At 32.9% G+C, this 12434-nt stretch overlaps 1 protein-coding gene across 2 annotated transcripts in view; it reads left to right on the forward strand.

The window, feature by feature from the left end:
- The window catches only part of LOC132934672 (glycine receptor subunit alpha-4), a 36881-nt gene that overhangs the window by 15790 nt on the left and 8657 nt on the right, over nucleotides 1–12434 (forward strand). The window contains exons 3-5 of one of the 2 annotated variants that reach the window (XM_061000998.1): nucleotides 289–1224; nucleotides 7216–7402; nucleotides 10784–11010. In XM_061000998.1, coding sequence (XP_060856981.1) covers nucleotides 289–1224; nucleotides 7216–7402; nucleotides 10784–11010 — 1350 coding nt within the window. The remainder of the gene's footprint in view (nucleotides 1–288; nucleotides 1225–7215; nucleotides 7403–10783; nucleotides 11011–12434) is intronic. The other variant, XM_061000999.1, reaches the window with a different exon arrangement.

Here is a 12434-nt window from a genome sequence, read left to right on the forward strand (position 1 = left end):
AAAGTATCCCTGGGTACGAGTGTCTTAGTGGTTCAGCGTTTTGACTACCTCCCCTCCCCTCCCATAAACTTAAAGCCAGAATTGATTGAGCCTATCACGGAGCTTATGGTAGAGCGACGGAACCCAGGCCAAACGTTTTGGTATAACCTCGTGGAGAGAAAGAAATTTCACTTCAAATTCGTGAGTATATTATATACTTGCAGCACTCACTCTTTTTCATTTATTCAGCTCGCGTCTACTGCGCCGTTTATATATTTGCCTATACTATGCAGGTTTGCGCGTTTACAGGAAATATCGGCACTGTTACGCGCGGCATCACAAACGATCCGCCAACCCGACATTCAGGTACCGGCCGCACGTGTCGGAGTGCGCATCGCCGTCCTCTACCGTGGCCTCCTCCAACGACGACGGCTGCGAAGAATCGCGACGGCAGTCAACCGAACAACGACCGGTGCAGCGGCGGTTACCGGCATCGCAGATACCACCAACCACGACGCCACCTCTAACACTACCATCATCGACGCCACCTCTAACGCTGCCATCATCGACAACACCTCTAACGCTGCCATCGTCGACGCCACCTCTAACGCTGCCATCATCGACGCCACCTCCGCCACCTACTTCACCACCACCTCAACCACCGGCGCGCACCAACAGCTGGCCGCCGGGCCACGGACTACACAAACACCTGTTGCTGGTCACCGGGCAGGTGTACCAGGAGTTCATAAGCGAGTGTTCTGTAGCGGAACAGGCGCGTGACCTCCACGAACTCAGCTCGAAGCTCGAGCGACGGCCCGGGCTGTTCGGCGTCGGCGACTTCGTGCTGGTCCAGGTTGGTACGGGCTGGCGGCTCAACGTCCAGCTGCTCGACGTGCTGGTCGACAGGCTGGGCAATGTGTCAATGTACGCGGACAAGAAGTACTACAGCAAAACGATGACCAAACACTGCCGAAACATCGGCGACCGGTGCACGCTGCTCGCCAACCTGGTGCCCGTCATCGAACAGCTGGAGCTGCGCCAGGAATTTCTCATCGGCGGTGGCGGTGGTGGCGGCATGTACGACCCCGACTGGATTCCGGTACCCGCTGTGCCGCCCCTGCCCCGCAACTTCACAGGCGACACCGAGAAGCAAATCGAATACCTGACGTGGCGGCTGTGCGTCCGGGACAGGCGACAAAATTTCTACTACAAACTCGACCAGGACTCGCTGCGGTCCCCCTTGAGGTATACGCAACGCTTCGGCACGCCACCCGCAACCCTATACCCGCTTGTCCGTCCACACACACACACACACACACACACACACACCGGGGGAGTAGCGTGCATGTAAGAACTGCAGTCAAGTGCACACGCAACACGCTTAAGAGAGAAAAAATAAAAATTCTTACTGCAGTTTTAATACTTCAAATTAAATATTTTGATTATTTACTTCAACAGTCGAAATCACTGTCCCACACTCGGACAATCCATGTTCACTATAAATAATAGTATAGATACATTGTACATATAATTTTAAAGCATTATACGTACATATAAGTACATAACTAACTAACTAACTAACATTGTACATACTTACGCGTCGTGTAACATATTTCGAAACCTCTTACGCCGCAATATCGTTAAAACTACGAAGACATAGGTTGAATGTCGTCAGAGCTGAATAAAGGTTCAATGCCGCAATAGTGCCAACAATTTCCTCTCCCCGCCCCCAGCCCCACTGACTGAAAAAAATGTGTATAATGTAAGGTAAAATGTTTTTTGTTTCTATATTAGTCAACGATATTTCTAAAAACGATGTACCTACTTACTTAATGATTGTTTACGTAATAAAGCAAATGATAATTTGCCTCTTGATGGAAAATACAATGATGGTAAAAAATGCTTTAAATTTTATTTTATAGGTACCTAATTCTTCTTAACAATGTGTTTCTAAATCTAAATTAAAATTAAAAATTAAATGTTAATATTAAAATTATCTAACATCACGATTTTAATTTATAAATATTTTTAAAAATTTCATAGTAATTAAACAGTTAAGAAAAACAATTATTTCTATACATAGTTATTGTATCAACTTTTTTGGATAGGCGGTTTAAATTTTTCCATCTCTCAAAAATACTGTGTCCGGTCCTGAATATCGTAAAGAGGAAGTTCGGTAATAAAATATTGAGTTCATATTATTTGTGAGCACTTTGGACCATAATCGTGTTTACGGGCCATACCTGTGAAGCGGCCTCTTGCAGAATTAATGTTAGTAGATAATATAAATATCAAGCTATAGTGCGTTTTATAACAACTGTGACTCGACGCTAACGCGCTTCGTGGCGGTTTTGTCTCAAACCAAGAGTTTTAAGCTATAGGATCGAAAAAATGTGTAAAATATTCGTTATCAATTTTAAATTTGTCGTGCATTATTACGCACTAGTTTTAGAAACCCTAATGAAAAAACACCACAAGGCGCGTTAGCGTCGAGTCACAGTTGTTATGAATCGCACTACAGTAAAAATAGTAAATATATTAATTATCAGTTTATCGCTTAGAGTCGACGAGTAAAATCTTTTGGATTCATATTTTATAGCACTAGACATATATATTATAGGTCATCGGGTAACAATTTACTATATTATCATATTCTTAAAAAGAGTTCAGGAATCCGTGTGCATTATAGAATTTTTTGAGAGAGAGGCATAATACATGTACAATAAGTAACAATTTCTAAAAAAATGTTTAGGTTTTTTACGGGGTTGACTCAACCTGTCATTTTTGTTGACCACATCTGTGAATAAATTCTAGACACACCTATGCTTTTGACATTACATCCATACACGCCGGCTTATACATTTGTAGTTTGTTTTCCTTTATTTTCGATTACTACAAAATACAAATTGTGCTTTTGCAGAAATGTTTGAACTCTATTACGTATTTTTTTTTATTATAATTTCAAATAATATTATTGTATTAATTAATTTTCCAATGAATCTGACATTAAGCTCTTCCGGTGTGATGGTGTGAGCATAAATAATATTTATGATTAAGTAATGTAAAATATGTATTGTATTGCAGAAAAGTTAGGTACTATATAAACAAATCTTTCTGGTCTAATAATTTTGCTAAATAACAGAATATTTTTAAATAAGGTAAACAAACTTCAAAACTTTCAGATTTTAAGACGAAATTTACCCACAAAAAAAACTGTATTTACATTTCTTACATTTTCTTTCAGAACCCAAACTACGCCGTTGACACACACACACACACACACACACACACACACACACTCAAGAAGTTAAGCATGTCAAAAATAAGTATATTTACTCTTCCCCTCTTGCCATGGAACAGTCCCCAATATGTAAAATTGCAGTTCACATAAAGTAATTAAGAACCTTCTAACGAAAACAATAAATTTTGTAAACGAAACTTTTTGAACATTTTAATCCTTTTCGTGCCAATTGTGACGACACATAGACCTGGTTTACGACAGGTCATCAACTTTTAGGACAGTAAAAGTGCTTATAGATTTTCTTCAATAGTATCTTATAGTACCTATACAGTTTCTGATAAGAAAGTAAATCTAGTTAGTACTTTCGGGGGTCAAAAGTAAAAATTTACCAGTAGTTTACAATTTTACATAAGCGCCGTGAAAATCAAAAGATAAATTAAGAAAGAACGGAAATTTTTACGCAAAATCGATTTTGGTTTTTGATGTAAATCTAAAACAAATGACGGTAAATACATGAAAATTTCACTGAATATTTATATTTTCATTTTTTACACACCATAAAATTTTGAAAATATGTAGACTCTTTTTGAGCTGTTTGCGGACATTGTCAGTTTTCAATTTTTTTAGTTTTTTTTTTTAAAACTGTCAATAAAATTTTATTTCTTTAGTAAAAATTCGTGAAAATTGAATACAAAGCTTCTAATAATATATTGTTACATTAGCAGTTGATAAACATTAAAAATACATAGGCACAATTTTTTTTATTAGCATTCAAAGTTTGAATTTTAACAAAATTTATCAATTTTAATAATTAATAATTATTTTGTAGTTAAAAATGTATAAAATGCACAACTTTTATATATAAGAATTGAAAATGTAAAACAAGGTTCCGCGTAAACAGTAAGTTTATATATAAATTACTTTATTCACAATAATATCATCAAATATACTTAGTAATACCTATATAGGCTGACTGACCTTCAGAATCTTCGCTCAGAATCGTTTTTCTTATACAATGATATTATGTCATTGAATTAAAATTTAACACCATCCATTACAGTGATCCACTTGTAACCTACTGTACAGCAGAGCGACATCGACTTTTTCAGCTTATATTTAATATATTTAATATATAGTTAATTATGTTTTTTTTCAATTTAGGTACCACTTTATCAATAGGTAATAAATGCTGACTTTTGGCATCAGGGAAGTTAATGAGATAGATGTAATAGATAAATAAGATAAATAAAATAGATATATTTATGTATTTCGAAAGGAGGGAGAAAAACTATGTCTCCCCCTCCCCTCAAATAAATGCTAAATACACCACTGTGCCAATAGAATGAATTGGTGCGTTTTATGGTACATAATAAATAATAATAAATAATAATATTAATAATATTGTTGTAAAGTATGTAGTTACAGTCTAGAAGAAGCCATTAGCCAACTGAGTATATTATATTAATATATTTTAATATTTCATAATAGTAATTAAATATTAAACAATATTAGTTATTATACCAGCTGATGTACCGTGAAATATAATATTGTGATGTATAAAGTCTCTAAGTTGTATAATCTGACTTTATTATTATATTATGTTACATATATATATTATAATTTATAACAAAATATATTGTTGGTATAGGTATACCTATTACCTACCAGAGTACGACTATCATAAAAACAAACTGAGGGGGGCTAAGGGAGACTTAGCTCATCTTTATAAAATTATAACAATTAAAACCGTATACCATATAATCATGTTTTTTTTTTAAATTTATCTGAATTATTTTTTTGTCTTGATAACAAAAAATTGATCAACTGCAACCATAGCTGGATGTTTTATATTAATTGTCAATAAAAAATATGAATATATAATCATTATACGGCTATTCATATCTGACATAATATTAAATGATGTTGGCGCACTTATTTTCACTCTCGGAACCACACACTTATGTGCAACATATCAAATTACAGATCTTGCGTTGTTAGCTTTAATATAAGAGGGATAAAACTATAATAGGCTATAATTAAACTTAAATATAAGAATGAAATAAACTTAACATGTTCCATACATTAGTTTTTTTTTACGATAAACCAATTTTTATGCAAGTTTTTGAGTATCTGAAATATTAAAATTTTAATATTATTAATTAATTATCAAAGAAAAATCATCAATTAGTGGTTATTTTCTTTTTGATTTTAACTAGAACTATTTCCTAATCGTTTATACTTGGTGTTATAAGTTATTTTGTTGTAGATAGGAGTGTGTGGTGAGAACACACCGCTATAACTCCTCTATGGACAGAGCTGAGTAGTGAGTAGTAGGTATGTACTTATATAATGAGCATAATGACAAATAGCTATGAGTCAATAAAATGTGACATTAAAATCTTAGCAGACGACGAAACCGTAATAATAGTTTATTATGAATTATACGATTAATGATTACTAATTACTATGATTACAATTTAAATATTATAGAATATTGAGTATTAGGCAACCTCTGACGTCTGACGTCTGATAAATCATAATGGTATTGTGTTTGAATTCCCTTCATAATGTAGTTTGTCATTAACTATAATATTAAGATTTGCTAGTCGGTACACTACGTAATAACCGATAAACAAAAATCTCAACCTACATACCCGATGGCCGATACGTCTATAAATTAAGCCTGTGGTTACCAACCTAAGAGTCATTGTCGTAAACTGTTATTAATAGGAGATAAATAAATTAATAATAACCTTAATATTAAACGGAATTTCATTATTCAGATGCTTTATTCAGTATTGCATTATATTATTAAAATAAAATAAGTTGCTTAATGCGTATAATAAAAATTATTATTAATACTATACTTATTCATGGCAACATGTCGCGTCTTGAAAAACGAGCCTTGAAGTTACCATTCATTTTTAATCTACTACGGTACTATACCCACGTACCGATTGAGTAGGTCTATCGATTACCACCTAAACATTGTGTACTTACTCGTAAATCGTATTTTATAATGACAAACAACATTATTTTGTAACTCACAAATATGTAGGTACTTACCACGGAAGTGCATAGAATACGCGCCGTCAACCATTTATATGTTACCTACTTTGAGTTCGACAATTTAATCATCTTAAATGTTTTATTATTCTTGAATATCAACAATACAGTAAATCATATTTTTTAAATGTTTAATGTATATGGTTCATCATTATCAAAACTAGTTTCAAAAGTTTAAATATACTTTTTGTCTATTTTCAATACCTTTTTAAAGTAGTTAATAGTATGTACTCTGCAAATGATAATACAATTATACATATATTATATAGCATATTCACATATTATGTATGTTGAGATATAGATACCTTTGTCTAAAATAGGTACTAAAAAAAATCTCATTTAGGTTTTGCAAGATGTTAAAGGTTGTTGAGAACACAGAGAGTATAGCTTTAGTGTTCAACTCTATAAATTATTGTGTGTGGGTGTGTGAGACATATTAAAATACGAAATCATATATTTTGTAAGCTATTTTCAAGTTTAGGGCCATTGGGCCTCAATAACTTGGTCTAATCAGACTAATTGAACCTATTATACAGTATTTGCATATGTCAGATCGTGATAATACCTATCTATGAATTATGATAAACTCATCTATTACTTTGCGTCTACACATATACACATATTTATATATCCGTTAAATCTGCCAAAAGTGTGAAAGCGTGAAGCTGTACATATATTAGATATGCCTAACTTATTATTATAATTTTAGTTTCTTGTTGAACTATACGAATTGTATTTAAGTCAATTATCACCCTGTAGAACCCACATTAAGGACATTTTATACCTATTAAAACTATATCATGATCATAATATATGTAGTTTATTGTAAAGTTTTTGAAAATCAAAAATAATATATTACCCTTCCATTCTTTCTAATTCATAATCATTTATTTTGTCAATAACCACTGTGTACAAATGGAATGTTTCAGTGATCAAAGTGACATCGCTGAGAGTGACAATGTCGTCTTCGAAACCAGCTTGTCACTCACCGACATTTTACCGATCAATCCAAAAAACTACGACAAAAACCGTGCGCCAAAAGTACAAGGGCAACCGACTATTGTTTACTTCCACGTCACCGTGCTGTCTTTGGATTCCATTAACGAAGAATCCATGGTAAACCTAAAAATAAACGTTACACTTAAGCCAGATTCACGTCGTGTGTCATGTTATGTCGCATCGATTAAATCGCATTGCGATTGGACGTTACTTTTTTGTTATCGTGTAATAGCCAAGTTGCAACCGAGTATACCAAAAACTGACTACAGCTCAACTTTTAAACAAATATTATATATTTACCAGTTGTCACCATTAGTCTATACTCTATAGCATAGACATATTAATAAATGGACTGCGCCTCCTACACACCCCGCCTATGTCACCGTGAGACCAACATTGTTAGAAAGAGATCAAAGATATTATTCATGTATATGAAAGAGATAGAGTATAGTTTAAAAAAATCATAACAGAAAAAAATCAGATATCATGGAATGATAAGAAAAATTTGGAGGTGGAAACATTTTTAAAAACAATGTTTTAATGTTTTACAATGTTTTTACTCCATAATATGTGATTTGTTCTTTTATGACTGTTTTAAGTTGTATGCGCATCTCTTTCGAACAATGTTGGTATACGAACCTCTGTCTACGATCAGTCCATTTTTTATTATGGCTACCTATGGTCCATAGTTACTACGCCTTTGCACTATACGACACACGACGTAGTTGTACGCTTTACTGTGAATAATCATAAAGTTCATGGTTCATATGCAATGATATAAGTTCCATATATGTAAAATGGGGGAAGGGGGTCCCGCTAAGGGTACTATAGCCCCCTCAAAATATTTTTTAGCCCCTAAATGAAAAAACCGTGAAAATGCAAAATAAAAGTGTAATTTTTGAAGTAAGTATACCTAACCATCTGTTACATTTAACAAATTATGTTTCTACTTGGAATGCATTGTCCTAGATAACCTAAAAAATAATTGACTTTGCATTGAAATCTGAGGCCTAATAACTCCTAATCGTTCGTACCTATAGATCAATTTTAATCTTTCGTGTAATTATACTTAAATTAATAATTGATATATATATAGTTGTCAAAAAATACGAATGTTGGTATTCCTCAAATAAGTAGATTTCAACAATGCTAAATACACAAAAAATTATGTGTCCATGCATTTATTCTTGGATAAATTTGCTAATTGGCCAAGTTTTGATAAAATTGTCACGTAACGCGCCAAGTAATGATTTTAGAATAACACATCATAATAGTCTAATATAATATTATAGATTAACGTCTATGTTCGAAATTTGTTTATTATTTTTAAATGTAATAACATTTTATATATGTAATATATTATATATAGTATAACAATCAGTGTTGTAAAAAATACTTTTAAAGTAAAGTATTTAAAATAACACCCAAATACTATAAGTAGTTAAGTAATTATAAAGTACTAGCTGATCCTGTGCACTTCGTTGCCCGTTAAATGTACCAACTCTATATGACTCAAACTTTTTTCGATTCGTTATTTAATATTCGGTGTACGGTGTTCAAAATTTATCTTAACTTTTCTGATGCCTGGAATAAAAATTCTGATTCGCAGCAGTATATTATCAGGTAGGCAATCTACCTGCGGTAGATCGCGGACCCGGTGCGGTTTGTACATAAGTGTATGATTTAACTCTAAAGTATCAAAGTTATACCAAGTTTATTTTGATATAATACGGCGGATTAATGTAATCAAGTAATACATAGTCCTAACCCAGTGTTGGGAAGGAACGAAGCTCGGAACGCGTTCCATTTAAAATATAGGAACGAGGAACGGGAACGAGTTCCTATTTTGAAGGAACTTGAACGAAAATTTCCGTTCCTCAAATAATGAAAAAATGTTAACACGTTGAGTGCCACAGTATATTTTATGAAGCGCATATAGTGTGTTTCCGCGCCAAAACTGAGCCGCGACGCCGTCGGTCGACTACGTGTCGTGTTCCGGGTCGTTTCCGGTTCCGCGCGCCAAATTAGTTCTTCTCAAACAAAACAAAATGTCAGTATAAAAATATTTTTTCAAATAAATTGAATTAAAAAAAAAAAAACAGATTGTTGTATCATACTATGTCCTATACTCCTATGGGCTATAAGCCTATAACCTATAGCATATCTCTATGTGTGGTGTATCGTGTATAGTACACACTATACACTGTATACTATACTACTATAGTAATATACATGTATAATATTATGCAATTATGCAATATGAATGTATATATATAAAGTTTCAAGTCTACGCTATACAACTTTTGAATTATAACAAAAAAAATCTAAGACAAATCATTTTTGTTAAAAATCGGTGCTCCTAGAAAGGAGTGAGTTAACCGATTTCAGTGGTGGTCAATGGTGTTTTTTGCGAAAAATTTTTAAGTCAGAAATAATCGGTTAACTCTCTCGGTTCGATTATTTCTGACTTAAAAATTGTTCGCAAAATACACCATTGACCACCACTCAAATTGCAAAAAAAGGAACATGAAGGAACGGGAACGCGTTCCTTTTTAAAAAGGAACGGGAACGCGTTCTTTTTTCGGGACAGGAAAGAGGAACGGGAACGAGTTCCTTTTTAAAAGGAACTTTCCCAACACTGTCCTAACCTAACCTAAACGTACTAAATTCCGACTAATAAAAACCAAATTTAACTCTTTTTAAATTAGCCTATCTTCTTCACAGAGATCTGCACACAAACGTATATATTTTAATATAGGCTATAGCTGATCCTGCACACTTTGTGGCCCGTAAAAAATGACAACTCTTAAACAAATTGTGATTGTTCAACTCCTTTTTAGTGTAACTCACTGCAGTAAGTGCAACTCAGCCACCCTGGTAGGCAATGTGTGAAAATTCGATTTGATGCATGCTTGTACCTAATCTCCCGATTAACCAACAGCAACCAATAATAAATAAATACTATTTCTATTAATTATTTCTCCTATAACCAATAGAAATCATTTATAAACAAATATTTCCATCATAAATCTCAAAATCTCTGTTTGAGCACTTCTATTAATTGAATGTAGCGTGATGTTACCTAACCGAAAAAAAATGAAAACCGGTATACAAAATAGAAACCAAAACCGAAATTTCCTAATTCTGGTATTGAAAAATTGAAACCAAAATCGAATTAATTTAAAACCGGTATACACAATCAAAACCGAAACCAAAATTTTCTCAATCGGTTTTAAGCCCTGATTTGAATACTTTTACTCAATTACTTAACAAAACTGATAACAGTATTATGGATTCAAATAATAAACTGCTATTTACTAAATCACAGTAAGTTATGTAACAAACGACTGTTTATAGTTGTGGATCCGTGGGGAGGAGAGGTGCACGGTATATTATGTCTTATATTTTGTATATTAACTAACCTAACCTATAATATACTACGTTTCTACGTGGACAACGGAGGTATAGCCGTTTAGGTAACGCGGTTTTTGGTTCTAGACGTACGTGGCGGACATATTCTTGGCGCAAAGCTGGAGGGACCAGAGACTCCGGCTCCCGGAAAACATGAGCGAAGACTACCGCATACTGGATGTCGAATGGTTGCACGACATATGGCGACCCGATTGTTTCTTCAAAAACGCGAAAAAAGTGACGTTTCACGAGATGAGCATACCCAACCATTACTTGTGGCTGTACCACGACAAGACGCTGCTGTACATGTCAAAGTATGACGAATTTATTGCGGACTTGAGACACACGGGGATGAAAGAAGAGCAAAACACGTGGCGTCGCCCCCAAAAGTTTCTGATATTTCTCATAACACATTACGTATATTATACTACGTACAGTTTACCTTTATGTAAGGCAATTTTCCAAGTATGCTCACCCACTTTCTCTTCTTCAATAATGCATTTATTCAAAATCTGATTTTTGTAATGTTTAAATATACTTATACGCCGCATTTACAAATTTTTAAGATATTTTTAGATAGATACTACTTAAAATCAAAATTCTAACGAGTAGTTTTTGAGATATTCAACTTTGCGTACCTACCTACTAAGGATAATAGGTCCACGATAATAGGTTTGGAACATATGGGGGTTATCCGATGGTAATATGAACATTTTCGTAATCTATTTTAATCCATCAATATTTATAATTTGTAAAAAAAATAGTTCAAGGAAATAAATACTATATCCGATACCTACCTATTACATCTATTTTATATTATTGTAAAACCATTTTTAAGAACTATATTATCTTTAATATAAAAAGTGGGAAGTAGGTAACCATTTAACTGTGCAGCATAGGAATCGAGTAGAAGTCCTTCTCATTTAGATCACTGTAATGTATGTGTTCAATTTGATATCAATTTATCATTGATCATAACTCATAAGAAAAACTATTCTGAGCGAAGACTTGTTATACACCAGCCTAATATCTTATAAATATATTGCATTAAATCTATTACAATTAATCTAAATGTATTAAAAATGTCATTGACCATTATGTATACAAAAATATAATTATATAAGCACCTACTTAAAAGTTTCGAATCCTACAAAAAATAATTTTAAATTACTGAAAACGTTAATCTTCGTTTAAATATTGAATTTGCCTAAATTTTAACTTTTAGTAAAAAAAAAAATTATTTTTTTTAAAATTCTCAAGATTTTTGAGTAAATAAACATTTTCTCATTAAAATTAAAAAAAAAAAAATCTAATACGTCAAATGTCTGAATTACTATATATAGATATACCTATATAAATAAAAATCATCAAAATATTTTGAAAATTTTATCATGTAAGTATAGAAAATTATAACATGCACGTTTGGTGAAGTATTATGTCAAGTATTTACAGCTATTTATTTTTAAGTTACATATAACTTGTCTAAACAAATTCCACGTTATCCGTATTTTCAATTAATTTATTGATTTTACAATGATGTGTACGTACTACATATTATGATAAGACGATAAGTAGTTAAAATAATGCTTTGATTTTCAACTTCAATATTTTGTTCGAGTGGAAAGTGAGTCTAGTTGGCACATTGAGAAGGTCAAAATTTAAAATCAACAGTAGTTTTCAAAAGCGCCTGGAAAAACAAAAAAAAAATTAAGGAAAAACAGGAAATATTATGCAAATG

The sequence above is a fragment of the Metopolophium dirhodum genome, chromosome 1 (genome assembly GCF_019925205.1).
Source record: "Metopolophium dirhodum isolate CAU chromosome 1, ASM1992520v1, whole genome shotgun sequence".
Classification (NCBI taxonomy): domain Eukaryota; kingdom Metazoa; phylum Arthropoda; class Insecta; order Hemiptera; family Aphididae; genus Metopolophium; species Metopolophium dirhodum.